The sequence below is a fragment of the Haplochromis burtoni genome, unplaced genomic scaffold, assembly GCF_018398535.1.
Source record: "Haplochromis burtoni strain Fernald_Lab_line unplaced genomic scaffold, NCSU_Asbu1 Contig_74, whole genome shotgun sequence".
NCBI lineage: Eukaryota > Metazoa > Chordata > Actinopteri > Cichliformes > Cichlidae > Haplochromis > Haplochromis burtoni.
Window position 1 is genome coordinate 410,113 of NW_024582435.1, and position 17,296 is coordinate 427,408.

General features: G+C 39.9%; 1 protein-coding gene across 1 annotated transcript in view; it reads right to left on the reverse strand.

Annotated features, from left to right (window-relative positions):
- Positions 1-17,296, reverse strand: part of pth2ra (parathyroid hormone 2 receptor a) — a 73,280-nt gene that overhangs the window by 18,768 nt on the left and 37,216 nt on the right. The window contains exons 8-10 of the mRNA XM_005925944.3: positions 16,646-16,706; positions 14,880-14,946; positions 4,666-4,760 (exon numbers count right to left, since the gene is read on the reverse strand). Coding sequence (XP_005926006.1) covers positions 4,666-4,760; positions 14,880-14,946; positions 16,646-16,706 — 223 coding nt within the window. The remainder of the gene's footprint in view (positions 1-4,665; positions 4,761-14,879; positions 14,947-16,645; positions 16,707-17,296) is intronic.

Sequence of the window (17,296 nt, forward strand, 5' to 3'; positions counted from 1 at the left end):
AGTGAGCTTGTGTTTGTTTAGCTGTTTGCTAGTGGTTGAAGCTGAGCATTGGTGGTTATCAGAGGAACAGTAAGGTTAGGAACCAGAGGTGGGACCAAGTCATTGTTTTGCAAGTCTCAAGTCAAGTCTCAAGTAATGTCAGGCAAGTCAGAGTCGAGTCTCAAGTCACTGGTGTAAAAGTCCGAGTCAAGTCACAAGTCTGAAACTTTGAATTTCAAGTCCTTTCGAGTCTTTAAAAAAAAAAAACGAAAAAATAATGTTGCAGTTATGCTAAATGTAAATATTAGACCATGTAATTTTAAAATCTGTGTTTTTCTCAACACATGACAAAATAGTGAACTTAGAAAATATACACAAATTGTGAAATTGCACCTCTTTAAAATGCAGCTCAATTAAACCTAGCTCCAAGAATAATTTTCACCGACAGTTCTGAGATAAGCTGCATGTTATTCTTGGATGCGGTTGTAGGACCGGCTTTAAAATCGCATGACAAAAATATCATACACATTAAAAAAAACTGTATCACCAACGTAGCCTGGACAACATTTGCTAGTTAGATGAAGTCAGCTATCTCATCGTAGCATATTTATATGCATATTTATAATTATACGGTTCTTGGAGTGAGTGCATACACTCATGAAGTTTAGTAACTTCAGGTCACTGCAACAAGCCCAGGTACAGTTTACCGACGGATGGGTGCAGGACCTTGAAATGCACCGTGTAGAACGAAAGACCATCGTACGTATCATAAGTTTACCAGTCTCACAAATCGTCTCATAAATACACATTCGTTAACCGTTTATTAATAGGACCTTTGAGCTCAACGGTAATTAATTAGTAGTGGAAATAATTTCTGGTACATCACAGAAATGTAGCAGTGACAATAATACTGTATGCTGTAATCGTACTGGGCAATTAGTGATACAAAAAACCTGTTTTATCCTGTGAATAAAAGTATATGTTTTTGTCAATGTACCATAATAACAGAAGCGAAACGCAATATTGTGTCAGGACAATTCACTATTTATGCACAATAAATAAAGGAGCATAGCGCGACAATTTCTGTTCAGCGCCAGACTTGCTTGTAACCTATATCACCAATTATGTTAAGAAAATGACGCATTAACTACAACAGCAGACTGACCTTTGTGAAATGCTTGGAGCAGACTAACCTGTGAGCTGGAGTGTTCTGGGACGTTATATTTGTCTTTGAATGGCTGCAATCCAGGCCATCCGTCGCCTTTTGTACTTCGGAAACATGGCTCGAACAATTTCTCTTCAACGACGTAATCCGATAACAACCGATCTCTTTACCCGTCGGCTTCCCGTGGCTGTCATGCGACCGGCTATTGCAGTTAATAATACAACAGCTTCTTGACATTTTTGTGTTTCTTTTTATCGCTGTGATTTCAATTGAAAGCCTGCGTGCGCTAGTACCTCTTGCCACGAGTTCCCAGAATCCTTTGCGGTTTTACCCCTGAATGACGTCACATTTTCAATCTCTATATAATATGCATGTTAAATTTTATATTTGGGGTGAAATATCAAGTCTTTTCAAGTAAACCGGTTCAAGTCCAATTCAAGTCCCAGGTCATTGGTGTAAAAGTCCAAGTCAAGTCACAAGTCTTAGAACATTTTTTCAAGTCAAGTCTAAAGTCATAAAATTAATGACTCGAGTCTGACTCGAGTCCAAGTCATGTGACTCGAGTCCACACCTCTGTTAGGAACACCAAGTCTAGCCCTTACCCAGCTGCTAATGGATTGACCATCTAGGAGAAAAGTGGTCAAACTTTGTCAAACACGAGTGTTGGAATCCCCCTGACAGCCACCAGGATGAGGAGTACAGCTGATGGCTAGAATCAAGTTACTGTTACATATTTTGCACAGAAATCTTACAATTTCTGTCACTTTTCTCCACATTTCCTCGTCGCTTTATAAAAAATTTATTTGAACCAAACAGCTCCAGCTGTCTTCACAACAGCATCTGTTACTTCCTGTGAGGCTGTGGGAGTGTGTGGGCGTGGTGTTGTCCTCTCCTCCTCCTTCTTTATTGCCCCTCCCCTGTCTCTCTCTGCCCCTGCCTTCTCCTTTTAGGACACACCTGCTGCTCATCTGCCCTCGTTTACCACCAATTACCCTCAGAGGTGATATAAGCTGGAGAAGAGCAGTGTGGCTGTGGGAGAGGCTTTTGGTGGAGTTCCTCTGTGCTGGCCAGTGTGTGAGTCTGGTCTAGGTGTGGAAAAGGCCTGCTGTGTGTGACCAGCCCCACCGTGTGTGGCTCTTTGAGTAGTTCTTAACTGAGCAGTGGTTTTCCTTAAGGGACGGTGGCCTCCATTATTTTGTGTGGCCTGCCTGGTTATTGTTAATAGCAGCGTTGCTGTCTTTTTCTGTTGGAGCCTTATAGTTGTTTTCTTTGTTTAAGTGGTCGCCATCTCTTTGGGTTGACCTGTCTGATCTACCATTAAAGCAGCGGTGCTGTCTCCTTCTGTTGTTACTATTTATGTGATTGAGTTAATTGATTATAATAAAGATATTTTGTGTTAACTACCTCTGCCTGGTGTTCTTTTAATTTCAACCCGGATCCAACTGTTACTGTCCCCCACCCTCTTCGCCTAGCTTTCATGTGGGGACGTAACAGCATCAATAAGCTTGTTGATTTTTGTCTTTATTTACATCACATGGTGTGTATTTCTGTGAGTTCACCTCATTTCATAGACTTTGTACATAATTCTGCGAACCCACTATTAAAATAATTGAGATGATAGCGCATTAAAGTGAGAAATCTAAATGTTTTTGGTTAACAGAAGTTTTTTTTTGGGGGGGGGGTTGCAGTTTTTTTTAGATGAAAGAAATAAAACCAGATGAGCTTAAGGATGTGAGGTTCAAAATTCAAAGATTTTAGCAGATGACTTGATATTGTCAGGGAGAGACCAGTTTGACGTCTTTAGTCAAACTTTTTACGGGACTGAGAGGCAGGAAATTCAGGGTAATACTAATGAAATATTCACTGAGGTAAGGGAGGTTTTTGAAGTTATTAGGTCTAAACAGAAAAGCACAGCTGCATGTATAAGCGTATAAAAATGTCATTATTCATTTTCACTACTGCTCTGGTCTTGATGGAAACCAAACTGGAACTTGTCAGATATTCTTGTTAACTGGCTGGCGAGCCTGATGAGCAATGGTTTCCTCAAGAATTTCAGAAATGAAGGGAAGTTTGAACATGCACTGTAATTATGTAAAACAGCCGTATCTGTGAGAGGGAGGACACTAGCTGTCTTGAAGCAATCATTTAATGCACCTGGATAAAAGAGACAGATCGCTAACTTAGAGCAGCATGGGGGGGGGAAAGTGACAGGCAGAACTTTTATATGAAATTTGTCAGGATTCATTTTAGTTAGAGAAGAGACAGATGAGAAACTATGTCCAGGAGATCAGAGAAAACTCAGATGATAAAGACTTGCATTTTGAATTTAGAATTGAGCTTGCCAGCAAAGATATTTAGAACTTTTTTACTGCCGTCAGTAGAAAAGATTCTATAAGGTGATCAGCTGTGGGTCAAAGCATAGACTAGAACTTCTTCTAAATAGGTTTGTGGTCTGAACCACCCTTACTTCAGCCTCGAGTCTGTTAGAAAGCTACTGAACAATGCATTTCTCCTAATGTAGATAAAGCATCATATTCATTCATTCACAGAGCGCTCTATACAACCCATCTGTCTCATACCTGTGGCCAATCATCATAAACTAATGTGCTCATCTTTGGTCTGTGGGAGTCTGTAATATTTTGGCACACTGAGAATTAAACTCAGTAAATATTTGATGCTGCATCAGTGGATCCTTCACTTGTTGCTCTGTTGAGCTGGGGTTAAGAGTTGTGCTCAGATTCACATCATTATAAGAGAATCTAGTTCCGTAGAGACCTAACACTGCAAATCAGTAAATATTGTCTGTCTGCAAAATTTTCAAAGCTTTCATCCTCACTTCCTAAGAGCTGCAATCAGAAGGCTATCAAAAAAGAAAAAAGGCATTTTTTTCCATTTAATTTCATGTCATACACACTGTAGTCTTACACTAGAGTAGTCCAGCCCTTGTATCTGACCATTTTCTAATATATTTCTAACTCTGGGGATGAACCAGTGGACCAGTGTTGTGTCGACACAGAGCAGGCAACTTGGAGCCACTTGTAAATTGTACATTTAGGCTCTTTGTCACTAGCAGCCTGTTGCAAAGATGCATAAATTGTTTGCATTTCTTTAGCTGATTCCATGAGAAATACAAAAGATAACAGTTTGACAGCCGTAAAATTATATCTTTGACCAATTAAGTGATTTCCAAAGAGCTAGTAACTGAGAACTCCGTTATATCCTTATATCTCACCATGGTGTGCAGTTTCCTTAAAAGAAATGAGAAAACTGGACAAATGGAGGACAAATGAAAAAGTGGCAGGCCTAAAGTAATAACAATCTAAAGCAAACTGACAGTATCTGAACCTTATGTCCTTAAGAAACAAGACAGAAGCCTGACACAGCACCTGACTGATGCATCTGGGGAGTGAAACGGTGGGTTATCAGCATTCACGAGTAGTGACATACAGAGGCATTTAGAGCAAACTGCAACCCTGAGCACAGGATGAATGAGTGGCGTTACAGAAAAAGTCATTTCAAACCTGTACTGTTTCCTGGTGTCGTATCGCCCTGCGTTCGTCTCTCGTATTTTAGTGGCCAGAACTCGCACGATGTTCACAAACAAAATAAAGTTGAGCTGGAACAGAAGAAAAGCAAAGACTCTTCATATTTTGACATGCTGAAACTGTATCATATACATAAAATAAATGAAACCTTTTACAGTGGTGATTAATTCTGATCAGGACACAAAGACTTGACGGCCGTGTGGGCTGGACGTGCAGAACGTCAGCCAGAATCACGATTTGATTCGCTGTCTTTCGGTACACTGCACGAGTGTGTTTCTAATAATCCTTGTTCACCTGTACACTTGTTACAGAACTTGATTTTGTATATCATAAGGTACGGTGTGGAAGCAGGTCTATTAATCATAGCAAAATACCTTTAGAGGCTTACTAAGTTCTCCTTTGGAACTTTTGTCATTTCCTCTACGAGACTTTAATGAGACTTGAGCAAAGTAATTTAAAACATGCAAATTGAGGCTTATGTTTTATGCCACCAATGACTTAGTAATACTTTCAGTCTGACACTATGCACCACCTGAATGAGCCTGAATAAGCTTCAGAATCCATATAAAACACTTTGAGACCAGCAGCGCTGCACACGTAGACATGATCCAGACATTAAACAGTGAGCCAAAGCACTTTACTTAAACCCACACCTCCTGTGAGTTCATACATTTTACAGTGTTTGTGTTCACTCTTTATCTTCTGCATATTTCCTTTTTAGTAACATAAACACATTACACAGACAAAAACTGATACAAATGTGCTAATTGTAATTGTTGTACATGTGCCAAGGTTTAACCCAGAAAATGAGACCATGTGATGAATTTCAGCTCTAAAACAACAAACAGCCATATTATCACATTTCCAGAAACAGTCAAAGGAGCTTGCAAAGAAAAGCGTCTGGACTTCTTTAAGTTACTTGAAGACGTTTCACCTCTCATCTGAGAAGGTGGAGGGAACTCAAAACTGGATTAGAAGAGCCACCTCCACAGGACAAGACTCAGCTGTCCATCTGCATCTTTAGGTCAAAGGTCACTCTTTCTAGGATGCAAATGTTCACATTTTGGACAGAGAGGACAGATGGTTTGAAAGAGGAGTGAAAGAAGCATCTATGTCCACTGTGAGCGACCATCTTTGAACAGAGGCGGTGGTTTACGACACCAACTCTCTGCCATCTATAATCCAGTTTTGAGATCCTCCCCAGACGCCTTAACGCCCACTCACATCCTGGGCCATCTGATCTCAGGAAATCACATGATAAGGTGGGGCCAGGTTTCACAATGAGCTCACCCGAAACTCTGGCTGATTGGGACCCACACCCCTTTTCACACCTTGGCTCATGTGATTAGAGGATCATCAGGGGGTCCTTTTGTCCCTCTTTGGGGGGTCACTCCCACTGGGTTTAAATCTGGGACTCTCCACCATTTGACCTTAGAACTGAAGAAGCTTCTCGGATGAGAGGCGAAACGTCTTCAAGCAACTTAAAGAAGTCCAGACGCTTTTCTTTGCAAGCTCCTTTGACTACGATGAGCTGGATGACTGAGAACCTTCACAGACATTTCCAGAAATACTGATTATTGACTGTGCTAACTATGAATGCTATCATCTGTGCACTATAAGCAATGAAAAACACTGAGATGAGATGTCTCTTCTCTTTGTGCTGGGTGTCTTTTTACACCAACTGTATGCAATCTACTATAACTGCCTGTGTGTGTCTGTAAGCATACTCGTTTACTTATAAACTTACCAAAAAACATAAAAAATAATGCTGTATATCAATTATGTGTCCAACATTTTCAGTAAATAATTAGCTGACTGTATCATTGCAAGCTGTGTAAATATGAACGTTTGTGTTTAGCAGCTCATTAAACAGAGGAATTAAGAAATTAAACGTTTTTGTTGTAACCAGAGAAAAAGCATAGTTGAAATTAGAGACCATTTTGTTATGCAGTCGTAGTGTTCAAAAGTAACCCAGTGTCGAACAAGCACAGATCTGTAAAATTTTGTAACTATAGTTTCCACTGACATAACCAGCAGGAACTATAATAATCAAATCTGTGTGCAGACAGACAGACAATACTCAAAATCCCCAAAGTACCAAACATTGTTGGCTGAGCTGTTAGTAAAAATCAGACTTTTACCATTAATCACTTCACAATGTAGCAACATGGCCTCAACTCTGTAAACACACAATGGACATTTCATTAGGTACACCTGTGCAGCCAACTGCTAACACAAACATCCAATCACATGGAAGCTGGCAACAGTGATTCAAAAAAAACAATCATTACAACCAGTTTGCAGAAGAGCATCTCTGAACCTTGAAGCAGATGGTCTGCAGCAGCAGACCACACCAGGTGTCAGCTGAGAACAGGAAACTGAAGCTACAGTTCATGTGGATCACCCTAAGTGGACAACAGAAGATTGAACAAACACTTCCAGGTCTGATGAGTTTCTGTTCCTGCTGTGTCATTCAGAAGGCAGTGTCAGAACGTGAAAGCGTAGATTTATCCTGCTCTGTATCAGCCATTCAGGCTGCAGGTGGCCTGTCGTGTCAATATGGACCTGAATATTCTGAGGAATGTTTCCAGCACTTTGCTGAATCTGTGCCACAAAGAATTAGGGAAAGAAAAGTTGGTCCAACAAATGTACACACATTAAGTCTTCATTCAGTAATTTTCTATAACCAGCAGTGAATTTGTCCTGATGAAACAACGCTGCCTCTGATTAGAGTCTGTAGGTGATTTTACCAGTGGGAGCCTGGTGTAAACTCACAGCACACACAGGCAGACACAACTCGGAAGATGTCTTTGAACAAACGTGCAGTTTTAAGTAGCTTGTTCATTAATTCAGAGGTTTTGCATAAGTGCCACTCACACAAAAACACTGCATGAATAGACTCACTCTTCTTTTTGTTAAATTGTGATGTTAAAGCAAGTTTGATATTAAAAAGCCCTCAGTCCAGAGGAGTGATATTCCACGAAATTGATATTCAGTTTTCTATTGGAGAACTATAATCCAAAAGTAATTCCAAGTATTTACTACTAAATATTGAATACAGGGTGCGTGTATTACCTGCACATGTAGTTTATGTGAAACATAGAGCACTACATCATTACCAGTGTGAGACGGGGAAAGTTGGAGCCTTTTTAATGATTTGTAGACCTTGGCCTTCTCAGTGCCTTTATAAAAATATCACAGCTCTGATTATCTATGCAGGTTTTTCTTTTTAGAAACACGGAGAGTTCATTAAAACCGTCCTGAGGTCATTTTCTCTTGGGGTTAATTGTGCTCAGATGTATCTGCCTGAGATTCTTATGCCCTGGTAAATTCATGCACACACACACCTACGTGCGCGTGTGCGGCATAGTTTTATCTCCTGTGGAATCTATTATTTGTACATCAGCGGTATCATCGTTGTAAGAAGTTTCCTATTCGGTGATCTAAATTTGAGGGATGGTCAGCCCGTTCTCATCAGTGCATCGGTTAGAAAAACGACCCAACGTTGCTTTTTCTCTCTAGAGCATTTTAAAGGACACGAGGAACCAGAGGATACCAAGAACACCTGTTCTTCATCCGAACAAACAGTCTGTACAGCACTGGATTGTAGGATGAGCATGTAACAAATGTGGGGCTGTTCTCATCCAGTGATTTATTTTCAGTGAACAAAATATTTCCCCCCTTTATTTTAATTTAGCATTTTAGCCCCTAGTAAGGTCTTTAGTGTACAGTGTAAACTAGCTCGCTGCACGCTGGCCTTACATGTAACCCCAGAAAACTTTCTCACTGCAGTGTTTTGAGCTTTTCATAGCCTTACATCACAATCATAACCCACCACATGTTAAAATAACGAAAAGGGGATTGTGTTACTTTGATGTCCAAATATAGAAACTATTTGTCACAGTCGTGGGTCTGTGGCCCAGTGTGTTGAGTAGTTTATTATTTATTTGTTGCATTATTGCTGTTTGTGTTTTGGTCCCTGAGCAGGATTCGAACCTGGCCCTTCTGGTACTCAAGGCAGGCACATATCTCTCTGCGCCACAGTCTTTCTCGAGTTTTGGTCCCCTTGCCCCTCGTGTTACTCTGTGATCCCTCTGTTTCTGTGTCATCCCTGCCTGTGTGTTCCCTCTGTTCTAGGTTAGTCAGGTCTCTGCATCTGTGCCTTTGCATGTGTGTTGAGTTTCCTGTCTTATTGTGAAGGTCCGTGTCTTATATCAGTGTATTCAGTTTCATGTCGATTAGCTTCAGCCATGTCTCCCTCCTGTGTGCAGTTTCCTCATTTCCCTATGTGTATTTAAAGTGTGTGTTCTCTTGTACTCGTCACTGGTCCGTCTGTGTTACCTCCCTGTGTTATTCTGTCTCACCCTAGCATTATCCTGAACATCATCCCGCGAGTCATGCTTTCAGGTTTGTTTAGTTAGTTCCTCCCAGTTTGGTTATTTCTCAGTTCCTGTCCTCACCACCTCTGTGTCACTCTGTATTTTCACCCCATGTCAATAAAGATCACTCTTCTCATCTAAGTCATTGCCTGCATCTTTGGGTCCTTCTCTTACTCCACACGGCTTGTCTCGTTAGCCGTGATACTATTACAGAAGTTCAGAATTACACAAAAGGGGATTGATGCAAGGAACACCTAAAACCTTAGTTAACCTCTGGGGGGTCCTAGAAAAATGCATACACTACTGGGCTTAGAGCCACAAATCGACCACGCCATGAAAAGTGCCATAAAATATCTATATATTAATATTTTTTTCCACTTTAAATTAGCCAATCTTTTAGACCTACTTCTCCTTGAAATATTCATATGAAGTTTTAATTACATTTCGCGGATTTTAACCCTTTATATCCCGGTTTCGTCACATGGCCGCACTGTTTTTTTAGCCCCAAAAAACAAAGAAATCAAATATTTCCCGAAAGATACAATTCCAAGGCCCGGACTCCCGAGTACCACCAACATTCGGAAGATGGCCCATTATTTGGTTGTAATGACCGTGGAATGGGAAATAGCGTTTATAATGGGTTTCAATGGGGCACAAATCGACCACTAGGACCAATAGTGTAAGTTTATCTGTAGCTCAGCCACTGAAGCTAATTTAAGGGAGTCAGACTGGAATTTTGAAATATATGTAACCAGACTTTTTTTTGGAAAAGTTGGCTATATTCCGTTCAACACAGTGCAAATGGCGTGTATACGAACAATGAAAAATGGCACAAATCGACCCAAGACCACCCAGAGGTTAAGCTTTGTATTTAACCTCTCAGGAAACAGATGTAGCTGTCCATTTGTTTTGACTTCTTTTAAAATTGCTCAGTAGATGCACATTTACACAGGCTGGTTATGGGGTGCTGGCACTGATGCGCTCAGTCAGACGGAACAACTTTCACATTTGTTCACAAGAGCCAGCTCACTGTAATCTACTAGAAAACAAAGGAATCTGCTTTTGGAATGACCTACAGCATAGAGACAGTGTGGAATACCAAGTTTAAACTCTTTCACCTCTATCCATTACATCCAAACAGTACCCACTGTTAGGGTAATCACATGAGACACGCTATTCCTCTTACAGATAATTCTTTTGGGAGAGAGAGAAGAATAATTGCTATTTCTTACCAAGAAGGACAAAGACGACTCAACCTATTGACCAGAAGCACAGTGAGCCAGCTCTCAAGTCTTTTTTTTAGCACCCTTGACTTTTCCTTTGAGATAACGGGAATACACCGAGGTCTTGTACTGCCTCCCAAATTAGATAATAAGCTTCCAGGATGGCCTCGAGGCCCTGAGGAAACACCAGGTAGGAGGCATAGGAGCAAAGATTTAAGATCACCCACAGAGTCAGAAAGGTTTGTGTATGACCTCTGGAGACCTGTCCATGAAGAAATGCTTCATGGCCGCACGGAAGAGAACGGAAAATCCTTTCCTATTTCCTTCAGTAGTGCATTTTTTATATTTTATAAATAAGACCAGAATTATTTTTATGTGTCATGATGATTGATCAGTCATTGAATGTGTGTGTGTGTGTGTGTCCCACATAATTCTTATAATTATGCCACAAGTAAATATTACAAAAGTGGCAACTTTCATGACTCAATCATAGTTTGAGACAGTTTATTAGCAACATCAAAAAGAAAAAAAAAAACAAAAATGTCCTGTTTTGTTTTGTTTGTTTGTTTGTTTGTTTGTTTTGCTTCCTCTCGTGGGTACGGCTGAGCTGAAGCAGTTCAGAGGAAAATAAATAAGTAAATCAAACTTCCTGCTGAGCGCTGCGCTGCGTTGCAGGTGCACCTGTTTGAGGTTATTGCTGCCAGCCACCACTTACTAAATCCAAGGATTTACTTATTTTCCCCCCAGCACACGTTTTCTTTTACATGTTCAACAAAAACTGAAAATATTCTATTTACACGTTGCTAATTTAATATTATATAATATTAATTTAACATTCTGACGATTATTATCTTAACTGGCTCATTACGCCTAACCAGGCTTTTACCTGCTGTAACAATTTGCCATGCTGATAAATCATAATGACTCCAAATTATATAATGTGTCTCTGCTGGGATAATAACAATAACAATTGCTTAATAATTAGAATTAGATGGAAGATTTTATTTATTATCCTATTTAAAATTTGTCACCAGCGAGCCCCCACTGTGAGGATACCCCGACAGATTCAGACCACAGCTGTCAGCGCTTCATGATGGATTTCTAACTCAATCTGATTGTATGAGCAGATTCCGCCTGCTTTAATTACAGTAAACCCTTGTTTTTCTTCTAGTTGAGGTTAATAAATACCTGGCAGCAATTTAAGGAAATATGGCACACACGAGCCAGACATCGGTGCTTGGATGTCTCTCCTGGCTGCAGCCCATTAAGTGTAACCTGGCACGTATTTGTGAGAAAAATGTAGACTAAGCATCTGATCTCACTGGCAGTGTTTTAACTTTGTGCTGGCAGAATCTGCTTTCTATACAGATTCTATGGCACTCACCACTGACAGCCTGACAAGTCGCTGAGCACAAAAACGCCCCGAGCACGCACAGAGTGAGGTCACAGGTGCCGACCGGGAAAAAAAGAGCTGTCTGTGGACACAGATAAGAAGAAGCTTCTTCCAGGTGCTCCCTCATTCATCAGAGGTTACCTTCGCTCGTGGTTCTGCATACTCGATTCAGCAGATTCTTGTGCCGGATGACCTTCTTGTTGCAATCCCAGAGGAATTTATGTCTCCTCCTGGTCTCAAACCTTCAAGTGTTCAGCGATTGTGCAAACCACTGCATCACGGAGCCACACTGTCTGTGGATAAAGGTCCTCAACCTTACCCCACACAGTGACTCAATCTTCTCTGTGCCTCACTGAAACTCACTAGCTCTGCATGTAACTAAAATGATAAACAGACTGCCTGATATGGTGATTTTGTAGTCTGAGGACTCAAAGCTTTTTGCACTGCAGGCCACATTCACACACTCATTTATACAAATTTCATTCGATTATTTTTAAATGTTTCTGACCTATCACAAACAATCCTGTATTTGTGATGGGGGCAATTTGGGATTCAGGGTCTTTGGCATCCAGAGTGGACCAGTCAGGGACCGAAAATGAGTGTTGGTTTTGGATATTAGCAGACAGTTTAGTTTGAATAATGCTCTGATCAGACGAAAACTAAAGAAGCCACCCTCACTATCTATCACATTTTTTTGATCGGTAGTACCCGCTGTTACAGGTGCATCGCCTAAAGTAATTATTTAAAATGCACAAGTCACCCTTTGCTTATTTTTACACCTAGTTATTTGCTTTCTGTTCCAGTTTCGATGTGCCGATGAGCTTATTGTGTGACAACCTTAATCAAAGGAGAACGACAGGATTGCAACAACTCAGTGTGCAGCGTGATCTGGATAATTGCTGCTCTTCCTTTGTGTTATTTTGCCTCTTCGTGCTCCCCATTGTTTTGGTTAGCCTTGTGGTTTAGCAGCTTGACTTGTCGTCTTTGTGCCTGCATCGTTAAGTCAACCGAGTTGTTTGTTTGTTTGGTGTACAATTCCCAGGAGGCTTTGGTATCTTTTCCTAATTCTTCCTTTAACTCTTTCATTCCTGTATCATAATTGATATGTAAGTTTTTCAGGCTTGTGCATATTTTTTTACCCCTGAATAAACCTAAATAGATCACCAAACATTTTAAGTGATATAATAAAAATTAAAGTTCATAAATTCAGAAAAAAATATTTAATATTTAATTCATGATCAGAAGGTTCAGTAAACATTTTCAAAAATGTGAATATTTTGGTAATTTTTTCATGGTTCAGGCATTAAAAGGTTAAAAGCAGGACATGTGTCATGATCCTGGGTTCCAGCGTTTTCTGTCTGGGACTCTGTTTTCTGTTTGATAGTTTCTGTTTAACTTTGTTGCACTTTTCAGTTTAGTTCTAACCTTTGCTTTGGTTAAGTTTGTATTCTGATTTTGTGTTCATCATTTTCTCTGTTATTCTCAGGTTTTTCCGGCTCTCCTATGTTCCCCACATCTAGTATCTGTTTCCATCATATTTTCTGTTGTTAGGCAGTTTTGTCTTTGTTTACATCGTTCTGTCAATTTCATGTGTTTTAGTCTCAGTCGGGTTATTTTTGTGATAGTCTCTTCAGTTCAGTTTGCTTCCCTCGTGCTTGTTAACTGATTCGGTTCACCTGAGCCTTGTTGTCCTCAGCTGTGTCGCTTTCCCTGATTATCTCATGTCTATTTAAGTCCTCAGTTTCTCTCTGTTCTTTATCATGTCGTTGCCCCTCCCTCCTCAATTGTGCCCAGTTTGTTCTGTTATGAAATAAGTTCTAGTTTTTTGTTTAGGTCGCGTTTCTTGTTGTTTTCTATTTTGTTTCCCGGGCTGCAACAATAAAGCTGTTTAAGTTCTGTTTAGCCCGTCTGACAAGCCCTCTCTCTGCCTACCACACAAACAGCACACAACATTGCATGCACTTTATACCATATGAATGCGATGTAGTAAAGGTAGTAAATGGCTTTTCCAGCCTGAGACCAATTTTCTGTGAACAACTGGTAAAAGAACAAATCCTTCTGAGTGAACTCTATTTAAATTCCATAGGTGGTGGTTGGCTTCTGACACGCGAGGGGAATAAGTGTGGAAATTGTAAGCAAAAACAAGTTAGCATTGTCCAAATGAAAGAGGATTGCTGTACACCTTCAGCCTGTTTTCCAGCTGTGGTTGGTGAGCGTGCCTGTGTGCTCCTTCAGATTTATTCCTTAGATTCAACATGTTTCAGATCCAACATATCTCCCATCAGCCACCACCACCTCCGTCTGTCCAATAACAAACACACAGCACTAAAAGTTGAGTGCAAGTGCGAAACCACAACATAAACAGTCAGAGTCACAAGTCAGAGCTGCATGATTGTTAAATATGAAGCACAGAGAAGGTGTTAGAGTGAAGGACACGCGGTGGATCCACCAATCAGAAGGTCACAGGTTGAGTTCTTCATGTGCCAGAACGGTGTGTTTGATATTATTCATGTGTGAATGGGTGAAACTGTCTTGTGAAAGCACTTCAGTGGTTGATAACACTAAACTTAAAGTATTGCAATATCAGTCTATTTACTGTTTTTCATACTTCAGCATACTGAAGCCTCGAGAGAGAATAAAACGCTGCTTGCAGTTTGTATTTTTAGATTGCTCTCTGCCAAACTTTCAATCAAATCTTTATTTATTTCTGATCTGTAAAGGATACTGAGTGCACACTGCTGCTGAACTGGTTACCAGCAAGATCTTAACGTGAATAGGGAACAGAGATTTTGAAAGATTTAGTTAATATTTATAATATTATTTCTCTTATGTTACAAAACTGCTAATTTTATTGCCTTTAATTGGAGAATTTCATCTTGTAGTAACAGCATCCAAAGCATAAAATCATAACTCGCGTTTAATAACTTTAAATAACCAAATATTAGAAATTCAGAGGTTATGAGAGAAAACTCTGCATTTTAGAAGACAGTCATATAGAATGAGCCATCGATGCTTCATCGTGCTCAGCAACAAGTTGTTTGTGTTCATGGAAGGAAACTTCAAACCTTTCAGGTTACAAGCAAGAAATTCAAAAGCCTGAAGTGAATTTATAGAGGACTGCCCCTTTTTACAAAAGTGCATCCTTGTGAATTTTCAAGCTGCATTTATAGGCAGCAACAAATGTAGCACTCTTACCCCAATCGCTGTCAAGATGGGAACCTGGTAGATCCATTTGATGTTCCCAGCACTCAACTCCCAGCACCTGCAGGTGACACAGATGCAGAGGAAGGAAGAAGATTCTCAGTGAGAGAGGCAGAAGCAAAAGGTGATGGTGTCATTCAGAAAAGCAGACTGAGTAGAGAAGTGGAACTGTGTAGAGAAACTCTGAAATGCTCGAGACTGCAGTGATGGTGTGATGATCCTAGTGTTTCTATTATTTTTTCCTGTGACAATAACTGAATATGAGCTTCTTTTGGAGGTTTTCACATCTTTAAGTTATATTTTCTGGATTTAAGATGGCACTGATTTATTTTCTGTGCCATCTTTGAGTTTTGTTTCCTTTTAGTTAATGTAGGGATGAATTTCAATTATTGTTTATGTCTTTGTTTCATATAACAGTAGCCTGAGGTCCCTCAGTGCTATTGCATCTGCTCCTCTCTTTAAATATTCGCATCCTCTATTGTTCCCTGTTTTCTTGTTTCGTGCGTCCTTCAGGTTAGTTTTGGTTTTACTTCCTGTCTCCGTCTTCCCCTGGCTCTTCTAACCTGTTCCGACCTGTCTCTTGTTGTCTAATCAGCCCTTTGTGTATAAATAGTCCTGTCTCCCTTTTGTGCTTTGTCGAAGCATCTGTTTCCCTGTGTGGTGCTCTCAGTGGTCTCCTGTGACTTCTCTTGGTTTCTAGACTTTATTTATGGCCTAAATGCAGGTTTCTGTTATTTAACTCTGCCTCTGGTTTCCTACATTTGGGTCCAAAGCTCTACGCTCAATGCTTTTAGACACACAGAGCAAATAAAAAGGTGTATGAATAAAGTCAGAAACAGGCAGAGGTGTGACCTACTTTAGATACTGCTAAAAAAGAACAGCAAAGAAAAATTAGATATTTTCCATTTGACTTGTTAATACATTTTAAATTCAAAGGAGAATGTTAGTTTTTTCATTTTTGATTATAATTTTTTTAATTTACTGTTTGTTTGTTTTTTAATCTGGGGTTGTTTTTATTATTTCGGGTTTAATTTAATTTCCCAATTCTAGTTTAGGTCATATCACATTATCTAAATATTTTGATTAAGGATTTTAAAATGCCAAAACGTCAGCTTGTATTTCTTGCAGTAGTTTGTGGTGAATATTGTCATGTTGCACAAACCAGGATATTGACCGACTGCCTGCATTTGTTGTTCCCGTTTTGACTTATAATTCCTGTGGTCTCTCATGTTTAACTCTCTAACAACTCTTTTCATTATCCAGATTTTGCCTTGTGTACTTCAAACATTGGCAACGTCTGAAGGTGCTTGATTTGGTATCAAGCACTCCAAATCAAGCATTCTTTGCATATCAAATCCTGTATTTCACTGATTCAAATGTCACCACAATTAAGCAGTGATTACAACGTCCCGCCTCTCTTCTTATTCATTTTGAAGTTTATTTTTTCCAAACTTTTTTGGCAGATGTTTTTATAACCCTGTGAGGTCTTAGTTATCAGTGGAGATGGGCCCAATGCTTACACAGTCTCTGTGGTATCACAATATGTCATTATAGTTTTTATATCATTTTCTTAAAGAAATCAGAAGACAAAGATGGCTATCCTTCTGACTGGCTATTATCTACATTTTGAACACAGAAGACAGTTTTTACACAGTTTTTACAAAACACAGGGTTAGGGTTAGGTTTTGGAGGGAGGGCTGGAGGACGTCTTACACCTCGCAGGGATAATCTCGTTAGAGTCTGAGTCCTCTCTCTCTTACCTTGCATCTGCCACTGTTGCCCTGACGATCGCCCACACTGCCACAAAAACAGCTGGAACACCTGAAATTAGACATAATGCAAAATGAGATGTTTTGCAGGTGATGTCATATGTGCTGTTTACCTGATTTATTTCCCAGGCTGCACTTCACATTGTTTGTCGCTGTATCTCTGACACATCACAATACAGAAGGAGAACCAAGCTGAGGTGATCGTTACAATTTAAAAGCAGCCTGTTTGCTTTATTGACAAAAGTGTAAAACTGTTATTTTAAAATAATATTCAGTTACGACAGAGTGGATCCTGGTGAAAGGTGTTGTATTGGTGTTGTAAAAGGTCACATTACTCAAAGGTCACAAAGTAGGAGAAATAAAACCCGACACAGGCATGTTAGCTGATGCAGGCATCACACACAGAACATGACGTGAATGTAAACATCAGAGTAATCCCACATGCTGGTGACATACAAACACACTTAATTACACATTCATACTTCATGATATAACGCCCTCCTACCCAGCAGCTTTGATTCATGGCGAGTCTCAGAGCAGCACATTCAGCCTCTCCTGTCAGGCGTAATTCTTCTGTCTCTAAAGAGCTTTTGTGTGTTTTCTTATGTGTACACAAACACACATACAGGGACTTCCTAAAGA